The sequence below is a fragment of the Morone saxatilis genome, unplaced genomic scaffold, assembly GCF_004916995.1.
Source record: "Morone saxatilis isolate NCDOM2014 unplaced genomic scaffold, NCSU_SB_2.0 Contig21, whole genome shotgun sequence".
In the NCBI taxonomy this organism is placed as follows: Eukaryota; Metazoa; Chordata; class Actinopteri; family Moronidae; genus Morone; species Morone saxatilis.
Genome location: NW_023339774.1, coordinates 5,114,236 through 5,130,901, shown reverse-complemented (window position 1 = coordinate 5,130,901; position 16,666 = coordinate 5,114,236). Strand labels below are relative to the sequence as shown.

The window sequence follows — 16,666 nt, the reverse complement described above, 5'->3', positions numbered from 1 at the left end:
GGGTCAGCTCTGCCCCCTGGTGGTGAACTGGTGGCAGTGCTGGCAGGAGCCTCCATCTCCACTCTGCTGTAGAGCTGCAGGAGTTCAGTCTGCAGCAGCTGAGTGATTCTCCTCTGAGTCTGATACCTGCTGTCTGAGGCCTGCAGCTCAGCCCTGCAGAGACAGAGACAAGACAGGGACAGGGAAAAAGTGGGAGCGAGAATATGAGAACAATAAAAACAGAGTAAAGGGGAACAATGCACAGAGAAGACATGAGATGTGACAGATACAACGAGAGAATAAATGAGACAAAGAAAGAAAACACTATATTAATACAAACAGTATTATGTGATCTACTTAGATAACTGATTCATGTCCTACTGATTTAGATGCTCCAATGTGAGCTTGTTTTGAGGACTCATGAGGTTCTTACTCACTTTGCTTGACATTTTACATCCTCGAGGAACTTCTTCTGCTCAACGATTAGGTGTTCCTTCTTGGAGAGGTGCGTCTCCAGCTCGGAGACTCTCTGCTGCGCTGCCTCCAGTTTCTGACCCTGAACCAGCAGGTTCTGCTTCAGCGTCTCCACCTCTTTCTCATAAGACAGCTGCAGCATCTGGGCCTCCTGGGTGGAGGGACATTGTGCACAGAGGCGGGCAGAGTGGGAAGGAACAAACAGTTGAGAGAGCGAAAAAGACACATGGCTGTTATATGGGGAATTTTTCAATGTGCTCTACTTTTTTTTAAAATTGCAGTAAAGGCCATTTTCTACCATTATCTATAGTACTGGTGAATGCAGTTTGACTCAGAGGTCTTTGTGTCTTGTGGTGCATTGAGTGAAGCTCTGGACATTATCAAAATGCCCTGAAGCCCAAGGTGATGCTTGCTTTTCTGACCAACACAAATCACAAAGATACTCAGAAATAACCAGACAATGTTGTGCAAATGGCATTTCTACTAAAAACAAAACAAACAAAAGATAATCATTTGATTATCAAATTTGTTGCTGAATTAATTTTCTGATGCTTGACTAATCGTCTCAGCTCTACATATCAAAATCTTATCTGTGAGTCTGGTAGATTACAGCCAGATGCGAGATGTGTAAAAATGTAATTCAAAATATGTGGCTTATGATTGGTTAGTCAATTTTAACATATCTGGACCGGTCAGGCTTTGTTGAGGGTAAAAACACACAATGTGCTCTTTACCTTCAGGTAAGCTCTGTTAACAGAGTTTATGAGCAGAATGTATTTTAGGATAGACAAACAATGAACCTTAAGATGATGTTCTTTTAGAATTAATTCATATACAATTAAAACCACCTTCTGACTACAATGAAGCAAAACTATGACCATGACAGATGATGTTACATCGAAGCTAAAAACGCATCAGTGGGACAATCTGACTTGACGCCCAACAAACCCAATTAGTGTCCCTTTTTTCACCTCAGTATGTCGTCTCTGCAGTTCTCTCTCACACACACACACACACTCCACAGCAGCACCACAACACACACACCACACACACACACACACACACACACACACACACACGGCACAACACACAACACACACACACACACACACACACACACACACAGCACACACACCACACACACCATATTGTTCCATCATACCTTTGTATTATCGGCGCCTGTGTGGTGTAACTCCTGCATGGACAGCTTATGTGCCTCCCCGAGGAGCAGCAGCTGCTTGTTCAGGAAGCTCATCTGCTGCTGGGTGCTCTCACTGTTGCTCAGCTGAAGGACACACGAGACAAACAATGACGATGGAGGGCAAAGCAGCAATTACGCTACAAATCAAACCTGTCCAGAAATTTCGAGGAAATACATCAGCGATAAAGCGCGACAGAATTAGCCGTTAACGATCTGGCTGAATGCATGGAAGATTCAACGGGCTGCAGCAAATGAGCCGTGCAAATATTTGTCTGCACGTCAGTCTAAGGAGCTACTTTTGTCTGAAAATAAATGTTAATTTACGACAGAACTTTACTTTGTGTTACGCTTTACAGCCATTTTATGGGAATAATCTTGAGAAATCAATCCCTAGGCCTTGAATTCACACAATGTTAACCATACAGTCTGAATATCATAAATAAGGACCTTTAATCAACCGTGTGGATGCAGTCTGATCTGAAATGCCCAGTTTCCTGAATCAGCGGCTCCTTGTTTGTCAGGATTTCACATCAGTCTAGGTCAGACGAGGGAAACAGACCTCAGACAAACCCCAGGAGGCAGAAAAACACCCAGACCCCCCGTGTTGCTGACCCAAAAATAGAGAGGGAGAGACAACATCTCCAAGGCAACCCAGCCCTGGGACAGTCTGCAGTCTACAGGGAGGTGGTAGGACGAGGATGGGGGCAACTCCCCACGCCTGACCCAACTGCCCGCAAGCCTGCTCGCTGTCCTGCCCAATTCCTCTATTTAGGAAAGCAGGAGAGAGCGCATAGAAATCTGAGTGAAATTTTCATTCAGATTTGACACTGAATGAGCCTGAAGAGGCAGCGACTAAACAATCCTGCTGATTTAACATAAAGCAGTTAGTCGTTAGTAGCAATACGATGCGTAAATAGTTCCGATATGGGTTTGTTAGTAGAGACGTGTTCATCTCCTTATCTGGAAATGAACACCTGCCCAGACATGGAAGATAAAATGTATTAGACTTTAATCCTTCTTTTTGCCAGAACTTTGTTTTGAAAAAAAGGCAACAACTTTATTTTACTAAAAATAAATGATATGCTAATAATATACCAATGATACATCAGCAGCTCATTTAACTGGATTTAGATTTATGCATAAGAATCGTGTGTGTGGCCGTCCACAATCAAAATCTGAGTCAAAACAAGAAAGAACTGGAAATGTCAGGCCAAAAAAAGACACCCCCAAAAGGTTCTTGTAATGAGAACTTTTTTAAAAGCAACATGACTATTATAGCCCCTTTCAGACAGGCACCGTATTAAGTAAATGCACTGGCAATTTTACATGTTGGCCTGATGTCTGAATAAGAACCCACGTCAGAGACAGCCCACCTTCTATGAGCACAGTAATAAATTTGTCCCATAAGTACCTTGTCTTATTCCAAAAAAAAGTTTTAATAAAACTAATACAATGTGAATTCATTTTTGAAATATTGTTAAAAAATGCTTTAAATACAGTACAGCATGTGAGAAAATAGGAATTAAGAAGAGCAGAACAGGAAGTCGAATTCTCTAATAAATTATGAAATGAATGAGTGAACAGACAGGACATGTAACCCTCTGTTTCCTTTATACCATTACTTGCTCTTACAGCTGTTCTCCAGCAGTGACACCACCCCCTCTGTTAGCCACCTCTGCTCTCCACTGATTTGTTTCTATGCTGCACTTTTATTTCCTGCATTTTATTTTGGGCATCTTCTTACTGCATTGTAATTGCATTGCACTGTATTTCTGACTATTATCATTATTATTTTGGTCTGTTTGTAGGTTATCATTAAACAAATATATTTAAGTATATTTTATTGTTTTTATTGTTGTTGTGATGCACTGATTGAACTAACTCTGCTTTTAAAAGGTGCTACACAAATAAAATGTCCTTGTCTTGCCTTCGTTTGAAGGACAAGGCCCCACCTAAACAGATAGATGACGCCAGCCATATCCCATGTCTGCAAGGGGCTTTTAAGTATATTCAGTTAGCAGCCCAAAACTGAGAAAATGATGTGTCTCTACCTTAATAGTCATCTGGTTGAGGAGGTGACCAGTGTGGCAGACTTTGTTGTTGGCCCTCTGAAGCTCCGCCTCCAGTTCATCCATCCTTTTCTGACACTCCTGCAGCTTGCTCTGGAGACACAAAACCAGAGTGAAATGAGTTATACTGTATCTGATAATGGTGACTATAGTGGACAAACATATCTGTACTGTATTATCATCATTAAATTGTCATTGACATTGTATTGTTTTAGTATAAAACATGTACAGTGATATACATCGTTGTCTGTAGAAGAATGTTTGTGCATCTCTGAATCAGTGAGAGTGTGTGAGTGTACCTGGAGCTCCTGGTTCTTGGTGTAGTAGTCGTCTCGTCCCTGCTGCAGCTGTCTGATCTGACTGTGCAACCTGGTCACCACTGTTTCCCGGTCGTCCCACAGCTGTCTGTACCGCTGCTGCTCCACCTGCAGACTCTCCCTCAAAGACAAGATGTCCACACTCTGCAGGTTCAGCTGGTCCTTCTGCACACACGCGCACACACACACACACACAGATGCATAAGTTGAGTACAACGTGTACACGAGTTTCTAAATGTTTGTTACAGAAGATAGATGTTTTAAGGCAGTTGGAAGCAGTTTGTGCCATTTTTTCTCTCAAATGGTTCAGCTGGTCTTGTGCGAGCAGGGATCACACAGACATTTTCTCCAAAAACCTCAAACACTTCTTCTGTTCTGTTTCAGATTAACAGAAAACTTATTTTTCTTTCAGCTGATTGCTGCAGGAATGTGTCAGTGTTCCACCTCTTTGTTTACATTTCATTCCTGGAGACAAACCAGCCTTCATGGCTTCTTAGTAAGCATCACTTGTTGAAAAGCGATCTGTCTGTCTCAGCCGCAAACAAAACAACTTCAGTTACCTGCTGCAGATGACACTCGACTGATTTGACAGCTGGAGCTGTGAAACACTACAAATGCCTCAGTGATCAGTCAATATCTCTGGAGAATATAGATGCATTTTCTCACAACACACTGGTTTTTGAGGGATCAAACATGTGAGCCTTCATTTAGAGGGCAGACCTTTAATTGTCCTGTGGTGCTGCATGTCAGTAAATCTACACTTCCCTTCCCTTTGTTTCAAACACTGTTTTTGTCACTTTAAAGTGCTTAAACAGGGCTAATATGTGATAATGAGCACGTGCAAACTCGCCATGGCGTTGTTCTGCTCCTCCAGTGCAGTGGCGTTGATGATGCGTCGGAGGAGGCGTCGGTTGCGGACGGCGTGCTGCTCCCTCTTGTATCGCTCGTACAGCAGCTGGTTGTGCAGCAGGAGCAGCTGGCTGCGCAGCGTGTGAAGCTCGTCCAGTGGAGCTGAGCCTGGGGAAGCCATGGTAATAATAATGTAATTAACACGGTCACACACCTGACACACACACACACTCTGCTAGAAATGAGCTTAATTATTATTCAAGTGTGGAAGTGTGGAACACCAGAATAGCACAGCTAATTTAATGAGAATATAATGGAAAAAATGACAGTATATAAATACAAAGCTGTGATTTTCCCAAGCCAGAAAAGCAGGACAGGATTCTGGTGTTAATTTTCATTTACTAGTATAAATATATAAGTATAAGCTTTATGTTTTCGAACTTTACAAACTGAAGATTTACTGATCTCTCTCACTCGCTTTGAATAATCCTTTATATGTGGTTAAATGTTTTGTAAAAAGAATCTGGATCATCACAACAAACACAATGACAATCATGTGATACATTTACCAGATATTTTTCCTTAAGGTTATGGCGGTCAATACATTTAGGGGCATTCACAATTTTAAGAAAACGTTACAAACTTCAGTGAAGAGTAACACCAAAAAGTACTGTTAACAGAGGCCTTGGCATCAAACCACAGCCTGCTGTGTTGTTACTAAGTGAAATGTGACTGTAGCACCAAATATCAAAAATAAATATCAAGTACCGAAAGTTGGCACTGAACATCTGGTCAGATTAATCATCTTGTTTATTTATTCTTTGCTCATATACTTTGTGATATCATTTAAACATTGCTTAACATTTAACTTTTGAGAACTTCAGCTTCTATTATTAAATGAAAAAAGGTTTTAAAGCAATTTGATATTGTTTGGTATCTGTGAAAGAACATTTTCAAACAACATACAGCTCTACCAAAACGCTGAAATTAAGTGAAGTGAAAACAAGTGACCTGCAGTGTGCTGGACTGATTCCTTCAAAGGAATCATTTCATAAGAATGCTGGGTCTGCGCCTAAAACTAATCACTTGTTCCTTGGCTCATACCCCCCCCTCCCAAATTTCATTGAAATCCGCCCTATTTCAGAGATATTTTGGTGACTAAAAAACAAACATACAAACGCTCTCTTTGCTAGAAGCAAGAATCTGGCAGCTCGACTGCTTGATATCCTGATGGCAGTTATTTAGAGGGGTCACCAAATTATTGATCAACATGCATGTGGCAAGATTTTAGTCTTTTGATTTGAGCTTACAACCTGATGGTAGCAACCCTGCTTGGCTGACTTTGAGACTGCTGTTACCCAGTTAATCACATGATAAAGATAGTTAAAATGTGAAAAATGTAGTGCTCCTCAATCCCTACAAATGGCCAACATAACTCTGGATACAGAGCTTCACTTGTTAACATGTACAAAGAGGGGAGAGAGCAGGGATGGAACATTTAGAAAATAATTCTCTTGAGAATTTGATCCAAGACCTTAACAGTCCTCCAGAAGGTTTACGTCAGTCGGCCACAGGCGCTGAGTGGAGTTTTGTTTTAGATGCGATCAACATTACATGACTTCTATCAGTCAACCAGGGGAGATGACAAAATTTCAGAGTTGTAATTACAAGTTTGGCAAAGAGAAAGTGTGTCCTTGTTGTGAAAAAGCTGGAGAAAATTTGATTCTTGCTTTGGGTTAACTGGGTGCATACAGGATGGTAAATAAAGACTGGAAAAAAAAAAAAAAAAAAGGCCAACATTTCAAATCAGAGTCCTGCATGACTGTGGGAAGTTTGTGTGTTTTGATAAACCTCAGTAGAACAAATTCCATGTCTGGCTGGGTAACATTTTAACATGCTGTTCATGTCTCAGAGCTCGTGACGAATCACTAGTCATGCCTAAATAATGCTCCATCTGCAGCCTTTATAATAGCTGCTTTTATCAGTGTTCAACAGCGTTGTGGTGTTTTACCTCCAAAGTGCGTCCAGTCAGCTGACTTACTTGGCAAAGGTAATCTGTAAAAGGAGAGAATAAGAAAACTGTTTTATAAGAACAATCTCTCTGGGATGTTTTCTCTATACATTATCTCTATTAAGCTGCTCTTAGACAATTCATGCCAGTGAAGATGTTAATGATATGATCATTTTTAGTAAAGAAATAAACGGTATCAGTAACCATTTATATATTTTTTAGAAAGGCAACAGTTGGTTGTGGTATTGGAAATGGGGAAACATTTATAATTTTGTGTATTAATGTGTCTGTAGCCACATTTCATTGATGTTAGTTGTAGTCTAAAACATAAACTATATCCCTGTTTACCACCACTGCTGCAAGAAATTCAAAAACAAACAGTTACTGAGGCCAGCCATAGACAGCACAGACTGAGCTATATTACATGGGTGAAAGATGGAAAGCACAGGTTAGCACACAAGATTCTATGGTGATATGGTCTGCATATGTTACAATCTAATGTCTGTAGTTATGTATACAAAGCCAGGAGACTGTTAGCATAAAGCGGGAAACAGCCAGCCTAGCTCTGTCCACAGGTAACAAAATCTGCTTTTCAGAACCTTTAAAGCTCACCAATTATTACATTATGGATTTACTAAAAAACTAAGTATAAAAGAAAACTCTGTGGTTTAACAGCAGGTTATGTGCTGGAGCTATTTCTTAACATATATTTCACAAAATGCCCAATTTATAATACTTAAAAGGACCAGTGTGTAGGATTTAGTGACATCGAGTAGTAGAGTTGCAGGTTGCAACCAACTACAGTGGCCACAAATTTCATGAAATGAAAGTGCCAGTGTTTGGTTGATCTGTCCTGGGCTACTATAGAAACATGGCATTTCAACATGGCGGACTCTATAGAAGAGGACCCGCTCCCTCTGTGGATAAAAACAGCTCATGCTAAGGTAACAAAAACATAATGATTCTTATTCTCAGGTGATCATACGGAAATTAAAACATACAAATTATTATTATATTACATTTCTGCCAATAAATCCCCGTAAAATGTTACACACTGGACCTTTAAAGAAATTGAGAAGTATTAATGTAAACAGAATTAAAACTTTTTACTATATTTACTTCAGTAGATGTGGTAATGTATTGATAGAGATAGTGCTGTTATAGTTGACCACACTAATAGTTTGCCCTATTAGTTATTTGCCTGAGCCGTACTTTGGTCTCTGTTCCGCTGATTTTGTCCCCTCCATCAGGCCGGGTTTGGCTCTGATGGAGACTGTAAAATATGGGGGTGATGGGCAAATGAAGTGAGCAAAGCCAGATTGTTCTGTGCCCAGCGCTGACTTTGCTGACACTGTCTCTGCTGTTGCATTATTGGCTCAGAGGACCGGCTCACTGTGTGTGTTTGCGTGTGTGTGGAGAAAGAAAGGGGGCGGCGGATTCTGAACAATGTCATACTTGTTCTCAACTGGGTGTTTCCTTTCGGCTGCAGTAATAGACTGGAAACTACCCAGGCAGGCTCTGCACAGTGAACAGCACATCAAAACACACTCCTGAGTTTCTTCAGTATGATCAACATCATGAGTTTGACACTGACAACAAACTGACAGAACAGGAGAGCACTCGGAGAGCAAATACCTGCACAGTCCTCTACAGGTCTTCATTTATTAACAGAAAACATTCATGTATATCTGCTTCCTTACCTCTTGAGCACTTTATCATGGGTGTCGCTCCCCTGCTGAACAAGGCGATCCAGCACCTCCAGTGGTGAAGCAGACACTACCCCTTCCTCCTCCCCGTCCTCCAACCCTTCCTCCCACTGCGACAACCTCTCCATTGCCGCCTTGTGCACCGCCTCCGACGTCTTCTGGCCCACAAAGAGCGAGGCCGCCCTGGGCAGGGCCAGGTCAAAGAATGACTCATAGGGCACCGGGGCCGGGGTCTTGCTGCACGGACTCGGCGAGAACATCCCAAACTTGCCCACCTCATCGTCCGGGGCAGAGGGGCTCCGGTGCAGGTGATGATCGATGGGGGTGAAACCTGACTGGAAGGACCAGGACTGCTCGAGGCCGAGGGCTGAACTCCTGCTGTCTCCTCCCGCTCCTCCTCCTTTTTCACTCCCAACGCCACTGGTACTTGCAGTGTTCTCAGCTTTGTCTGGCGTCGATACGACATGGTGGGTGTCCCGAATGGGGCCTCCATGCTGGGCGTCGGAGAGGGTCTTGTCTGGTGCCTGGCAGCCAGTCAGTGTCTCGGTAGTGTGATAGAAAGGCGAGTCGAAGCCCCTCAGGCTCGACAGCTCCTGCTTATCTTCAGTGATCTTCAGCAGCTCCTCTGTGATGGCAGCTGCAGCAGGAACAACATATGGAAGAGAATGCAGTTAAACCTGGATGTTATGTTCTGAATGTCAATGTCTGCACTTAAATATTTCTGCAGTCACAACAAGTGCCAAGTACCTGCTATCCCACACAGAAAACCTAAAGTTTCCAGGGCTTCTGTTTTTCCCCAAAGAGAACAGAAATCTTAAAATCTAAGCAGCTAGCTTTAACAGCAGAGCTCGTGCCATTTGGCAGACGCTCTTATTCAAAGTGTTTCACAGTACTGAAGGTGCATTTATTTTTAGTACAAGTGGTTCGAGTGGGATTTAAACCAATAACTGTGCAGAGCCAGCTGAACACACAGGGATATAAACAGGGATGTGTTAGCATCCTGAATATTTAGTCAAAGTCCATGAGCTCAGGCTCATTTAGCTTAACAGGAGAATGAATTCACTTATTTAAAGATGCGATCCAATTTAAAATTCTCCATAAAACGGGTCTCACGGGTATCTGTATACCTTTGGCTGTATTTGCATTGTATGGAGTCAGCTAAACATTAATCTGTATAGATTCTAAATACACTTTCTGTATTTCTGTGTTTTTACACTGTCTGTATAACTGTATTTAATGTAATTTCCTAGGTTGTATTTATTAATTATCTGCCATCTTCTTTATAAAAAAATATATTATATTGTTGTTGTTTATACTGAAACTGGTACATGCTCCGGATGAGCAGACCTGAGTCTGGTCATTTTGTGGTTTGGTTGTTAAAACACACAAGAAAACCCACACTTGTACACATGTACTTGTCAAGAGTGTAACTCGCTTATTTCTGAACACAGCAAAAAGCAGTTGCACTTTTTTTGTGGTTCTCCAGCTGCTGAAAGAGAAATCAAGATATCATTTTAGGGTGTTCATTTTATGTTTCTGTGCACAGCATTGTTTGTTTTGGGTTGACTCTGTTTTCTTGAAGAAAATACCCACAACTGGCCAGTTTTCCATGCTGAGTCATATACCACCTGGCTCTAGTTCTATGATCTATACCAAGAAGTTGATACTCACCCTCTTCCCTCTCTTTCTCTGTTCTCAGTTGAAGCTCCAGCTCCTGTTTCTTCATAAAGACTGACAGCTCTGTCAAAGTCATGGAGACATTCTCAGCAGCTCCTGCATCTGATGAGGAAATGCATGCATCACTGTGGGTGTGATGTCAAAAACATAACCTCTCCAAAAAGACACAACACCAAAACGACTAATAATATTTTTGGTAACAAAGATTAGGACTGATGATCTAATTTATTCAACATTTGGCATCCTGAAAAGAGGCCGGGCCAAGTTAAAATTACATTCATTCTGAGTCTGTATAAACATGTTAAACACATGAGATCAAAGTGGACTCCCCGGAAGCTCTGATCACGTGGTACATCATAATCATCACAGGAAAATGTGCTTTTTTTTGAGGCAGACAGAGTGTGTGAGCTGTGAAGTGCAATAAAGATTACAGTAATTTCTGCCCTTTTTAACCAAGGCTGGGATTTAACTGGTGGCTCATCTGCTGCCAGTGTCGATGTTCTCTCTGGATCAAAGATTAACTGTGGTTTACCACAAATCTCATCCAAAATTAAGAACCTGTGAGGATCTTTACTTTAATTAATGATGATAAATCATAGTAATGAGGCCCATCACGACTAACCTCTGTTTGCTACTTCTGCACTCTTCTCTGTATCTTTTACTTGTTCCTGTCTCACCAGGGCCGGCTTGCTGCTTTCTCCTTGTCGACGATCCTAAAAAAAAAAAAACGCAAAGAAATCAGTAGTTAGCTCCAATCCTCTTTTACAGGACATTTTTACACATTTATTTCACTAGGATGACTGACACATCCAGGTAAAGTCCATTATGATCCTTACATTTATATATCAGAATAAAGAACCGAACACATCACACTGCTGCTGAGAACCAATAATATGACTATAATAATAACTCTTTTCTTCTGTTGCTTTACTTCTGAGTGCACAATTACATAATTAAACAACATTTCATGAATTAATTTGCCCCCTGCTGTCGAGGAAATTAGTTTTCAAGATGAAAAGAAAAAGTTAGATAATTTGAACTGACTGGCATATTTGTCAAATCGTTTTTGGCTAACCTAATTAGGCAACATTCAAGAAACCAGATCTTGAACAATTAAGCAGTCATGAAATTCAGAAAAACAGCATTCTGGTGATGAATAATCACAATACACCCATTGGTCTTTTGAAATTCTGTCATGCTGAAACAATAACTGAAAAGGCCTGTTTGGGGATTTTTGTCTTTTAATGAAAATATAAATGCACAAATAGAAAATTGCCCACAAAGAACTCACTGAAAGGGGAAGAAACAAGGACTGTTCTAGGGACACATTTTTAAAATGGAGGAGAAAGAGCATACCTTTCTTGGTGGACTGGACTGGACTGTGTTGGCTGGTAAGGAGATTATGGGGAAGTCATCTGATAGGGTGGGAGGTGGGGAAGAGGTGGCTGGAGTGCTGGAGGCAGGCGTTCCTTTTCCTCCTGCTCAGGTCAAAACAATCAGCAGTCAGCAGAAAAGAAAATTCCAGAGCGTCACTCAGTTAAAAACATTTAAAAACTACAACAATACACCGACAGCCAAGTCTAAATCTATTGTAATCGTGGAAGTGTTGACCTGATGTGCAGTGGAAGCGGCTGGGAAGGTGTGAGGCACTGTGGGAGAGCTCCAAGTTGGGCGACATGCCCCTGGAGGAGGGGGGCGTGGCCATGCCACACAACGAGGAGGGGCTCCACAGAGGGTCCTTCCCCCCACAGGAAGAGTTGAGTTCACAGGTGGAGTTCTGCAAAGAAATAGAGCAAACACCAAAATGATCACAGATCAGACAGAGAAAACGGCTGCAGCTCTTCTTCAAGTCATAGTTTGCTAAATTTGCAATACAATATGAAATTACAGTCAGGAGCTAGTTATCTTAGCTCAGCATAAAGACTGAAAACAGCTAGTGTAGCTCTGTCCAAAGGTAACAAAATCCACCTGCCAGCACCTCTAAAGCTCACTAATTACCCACTGTAAAATCACAACCTTTTGTTTTTACACTTTGGTTTAAATACAGATGAATAAAATGAGATATAACATGTTAATTTGCAAGGCTCCCCGTTTGGTCCTGGTTCTAGCCTTTATGCTGAGCTAAGATGCTCCTGGCTGTAATTTCATATAGAACGGTCCCATTTCTGCTCATGCAAATAGTTCTGGTTTTATGTGCCAAAGCTTGAGATAATTGCCTCTGAAACATTTACCCGAATACAGTGGAGGTAAATGGAATTTTGTTCGTACTGTGCAAGACTACCACTACATCTACTCAATCCACAGATGAACTCAGGATGTGTCCAAGGAGTTTATGGCACATTGTGAATTTTGCTTGAAGTTGTTAAAGACACATTCCCTGATTGTTATGGTGATCAAGGTAAATGTCTTGACAATCTAAAAATCTTAAATCTCACAATAATTAATCTGCCGCAGAGAGGCAGAATTGGGGTGTAGAAGTAGTCCGTCATTAAATCAAAGATCGTCCACCCAAAGAATAATAATAAGGAAGTAAACAACACAAAGTTGAGCTAATTAAAACACACAATAATTAATGCACCACAGAGAGGCAGAAGGATTTGTCTCCCATGTTTTTCAGATTTTTTGTCTGTCTGGGTCAGAGGGAGTGTAATGTAAGAGACAAATCCTCAGACAGGCCTCGGGGGGCAGAAAAACACCCAGACCCCTCCCTCGTGAGGCTGGCCCAATAATAGAAAGGCAGAGACGGTTATCTCCATGGCTACCAGCTCTAGGGAGGGTCTACACAGAGGTGGCAGGATGAGGACGTGGGGGCACGTGCTGTAATTCCTAAAGTTCTACCCTACTGTCTGCCAGCCTGACGACTCAAAAATGCCGCACTGATTGAGGGCGTGATTTTTGGAAGAGAGCAATCAACTCACTGCATGCGACAGATGATATATGGAGTGTAAACATGGCGGCGTGTACAACAGCTAGCATGACAAACAGAAACTTAACGATGTAGTGCTCTGGTGTTACCCTCTGATCGGCTACGGACCAATCGCCCGTCCTAAACCACGACTTTGACAGGTTTTGACCGTGTTATGGATGATCTTACCTGCCGTCTGGAGGTCTGTGGGCTGCGGTAAGAGGGCTGTGTCCCTGAGAAGGGGGGCAAGGACAGGGGCGGGGGTAGCGGCTGCCGTGGAGTCGAGAACGGGGTCGAAGAAGAGCTTCCTGTTGTCAAGAAGATATACAGTCTGATCAATCTTCAAACGGATGTGCCTAACAACATGCAGTCTTTACTGCTCTTTTGGACACCACAGGTTGGTGTTTGTCCTTTAAACCGGTTAGAAAGCACAAAGTGTAACAGCACAAATACAAGTGTCTCACTGAAAATAAGAAGTAATAACACTGTAGATTTTTTTTAAATATCCCCAACATATTACATTTACATTTGCGAGGCTAAAAGCAGCAGTTAATCAATTATAAACATTTTATGTCAATCAAGTAAATTCCTGATCCAGCACTACTCATTCCTGATTCCTAATCACTCCTTTGCTAAATGCTAAAGGTTTTGTCTATTGACAAGTCAGTACAGGTGCTGATGTCAAACAAAAAATTTGAAAGTAAAATGAAAACAGATCCTTTCTGACAAAGTAAACATGAAAAGAGATAAGCAGCATCAAACGAATTTAAGAGAATGAAAACTTTTACCAGCGCAATCTGGCTTCCACTTTATAGCCCACTGTAGTATATACTTTTAGTGGCACAATAAAAGGGTACAACCAGCACTTACTGTTAATAATACTACAGGGATGATTTCTTTTATTTTCTTTGCAATGTGTAACATACTATCACTAAATTCACTTTTTACAGAAAGATGCTCTCAAATGGTTTATTCATTCAACATGGACACTCAGATAACAACACACATAATATCCCTGGGGGGTTTTAGGTCAAAATCAATGCAGAACTACTTTTTGGGTATAATGGATTTTTGTAGTGGGTATTTAAATTGCAGGATTAGCCATAAACATGCATTGCCATCTGGTTATATTATAAATAAAATGTTTCGAATTTTCCTGAAAATGTGTCAATCATTAAAGATACTGATATTCTGATATAAAATTATATATACCATATTAAGGATTTAATACATATTATCCAGTCCTACAGTATACTTTCACAGGTAAGAACACTCACTAGATGTCAGATACTGATTGACTAGCTGTGTAAATTCCAGCAGAAAAGATTAAAAAAACCTGCATACTAATAACTTTATCCAAACCTGAGCTTTCATTTTTGATGGTATGTGACATTCTACGTCATAAAAGAAGCCCATCCTGTATAATGAGTATGGCCGCAAACTGATGTTGTTGCTGATTGAGACTTCCTGTCTTAACATTGCATGTCTAATAAATGCTGCTGTTTTCCTGTTGTACATCGTGTTAAGGAAAAAGTCGACTGATAAAAACAGCAACCTACAACTTTCTAATTACTAATTAATTGTAAGGCAGTGTGAATCTTAGAGCCTGACTGATACATGGACATGTCCAATATCATCAGCCAATTTTAGATTAACACAGATATATATAGTAGAAACAGAAACCATGTAATTGTCCATAAGAGAGCAATGACACTTTTATTTGTCAACAAAAATAAAATGTATGTCAAAAAAGGAGTATCTGCAGAGTTACACTGTTCGGGCTCTATTGAGTTTCATATAGAGTGTTTTCTGACCGTAGCTGCTGTGGAGGTCTGTGTAGGGGCTGGAAGTGCAGTCTTGTGGTCGCAAGTGGACTTGGGGGTAAAAGTTTTCAGGCATGGTGGCGTAGCCCTCCTCACACGACGCCTCCTTGGGGTCTAGAGACACTTTGGCACATTCGATGACGATATCATGGATTTCATACTTTTTCCACCTACAGCAAAGCATAGCACCATTAGTAGTAGTAGTAGTAGTATAGTAGTAGTAGTAATATGAGATGCAGTAGACTAGTAGATTAAACACTGAATTGTTCTTTTTGCTAGGCAGGGTGGTATGGGACCTACCTGGTGGGGTCAAGCTCATGGTCCTTGGTTCCTGTCACCAGTTCTGGGTGAATACGAACGTGTTCAAGCATCGGCTGAAAGGGGGGTTGAACACAAAATGTATATTAGTAATCATTTGGCTCCAAAAGCTCTAATGAAGAGCAACAAAGCACAGCAGCAGCAGAGACTGTATCCTCACCTTCACTACCTCCTCAAAAGTTTCCATGTTCTCCTTCATGCTGTAATGGGAGCGCAGGTAGGACACAAAGTTGCACGGGTACATGCCGTAGAGACGGTGGAAGAGTGAGTAGACGCTGGCGTGCAGATGGATTAGGTAAACCTCGGAAACATGCCCTGAACGAGTAAAAAGTATCAAAGGGAAAAAAAGCACAAACTTGAACCCCAGACTAACAAATACAACTTTAAGAGTGAGATAACTGGCAAACTGAATTACTGTTTAGTGTTTTGTATTTGTCCACCCAGACTTCCTCCCCTTTGACCAAATCTGGATTTTCGTGCTCCAGTTAACTGCCTAGATGGCAGCGAGTGCAAGCATCCTATCAGAAGCCTATGAGCGGTTGATTCTTTAACAGATGAGATTTAAATAACACAGTAAATGCAATATTTAAGTTGCCATAAAAGAGGCTGTTTTTAAGGGTTGGGCAATATCTCTCACAGTATAAACAGGAATATTTTCTATTGAATATCATTAAATGGCAAATGGCAATGCTTTGCTAGATATACAAACATGCATGTTGCACACACGTTTTGTGAGGCCTGACAGGAAGCTCCTACCAGGATTCTTAAGGTTCCAAGATGCCAGGCGGCCGAAGATGTCAAAGTACTCCCACAGATGTTGTTTCCCAGCTTGAGGGATCATGGGTAGCAGAGTGATCAGCACCAGCACTCCAGTTATCAGCACCACTACGTCCGTATCCGTCTGCCACGAGACAAAAATAATAAATAATAAAATAAATAAAATAATAAGTGAAAAAAATGTATAAAGTCAGAGATTAAAAATAATGCCTTTGTTGGTGTTTCTAAATGTGTCATTATAATGAGCAACATTTTAACAAAACACGTATTTACGTTAACCAGTATCCGTGGTGTGTGTGGAACTGAAAGTAAGTTGAAATAACAAATTGTATATGAATGGCTGCAACAAAAGTCAAGTCCATTTTATTTATGTAGCCCAACATCATACATCACAAATTTTCCTAATGTGGCACCCTCTATCCTTAGACCCTCGATTCAGATAAGTATAACCTCCCCAAAAAAGCCTTTAATGGGGATAAAAATAGGAAGAAACATCAGGAAAACCAACAGAGCAGGGATCCCAACACATATTGTGTGTGCAGAATAGACCAACATAGTAA

General features: G+C 41.1%; 1 protein-coding gene across 1 annotated transcript in view; it reads right to left on the bottom strand.

The window, feature by feature from the left end:
* tsc1b (TSC complex subunit 1b) overlaps positions 1-16,666 on the bottom strand; it is a 31,391-nt gene that overhangs the window by 1,087 nt on the left and 13,638 nt on the right. Inside the window, exons 5-22 of the mRNA XM_035668268.1 lie at positions 16,086-16,230; positions 15,490-15,644; positions 15,312-15,385; positions 15,003-15,181; positions 13,378-13,496; positions 11,895-12,060; positions 11,640-11,761; positions 10,906-10,996; positions 10,278-10,385; positions 8,601-9,243; positions 8,356-8,418; positions 6,901-6,944; positions 4,891-5,057; positions 4,023-4,205; positions 3,706-3,816; positions 1,616-1,738; positions 417-604; positions 7-153 (exon numbers count right to left, since the gene is read on the bottom strand). Coding sequence (XP_035524161.1) covers positions 7-153; positions 417-604; positions 1,616-1,738; positions 3,706-3,816; positions 4,023-4,205; positions 4,891-5,057; positions 6,901-6,944; positions 8,356-8,418; positions 8,601-9,243; positions 10,278-10,385; positions 10,906-10,996; positions 11,640-11,761; positions 11,895-12,060; positions 13,378-13,496; positions 15,003-15,181; positions 15,312-15,385; positions 15,490-15,644; positions 16,086-16,230 — 2,828 coding nt within the window. The remainder of the gene's footprint in view (positions 1-6; positions 154-416; positions 605-1,615; positions 1,739-3,705; positions 3,817-4,022; positions 4,206-4,890; positions 5,058-6,900; positions 6,945-8,355; positions 8,419-8,600; positions 9,244-10,277; positions 10,386-10,905; positions 10,997-11,639; positions 11,762-11,894; positions 12,061-13,377; positions 13,497-15,002; positions 15,182-15,311; positions 15,386-15,489; positions 15,645-16,085; positions 16,231-16,666) is intronic.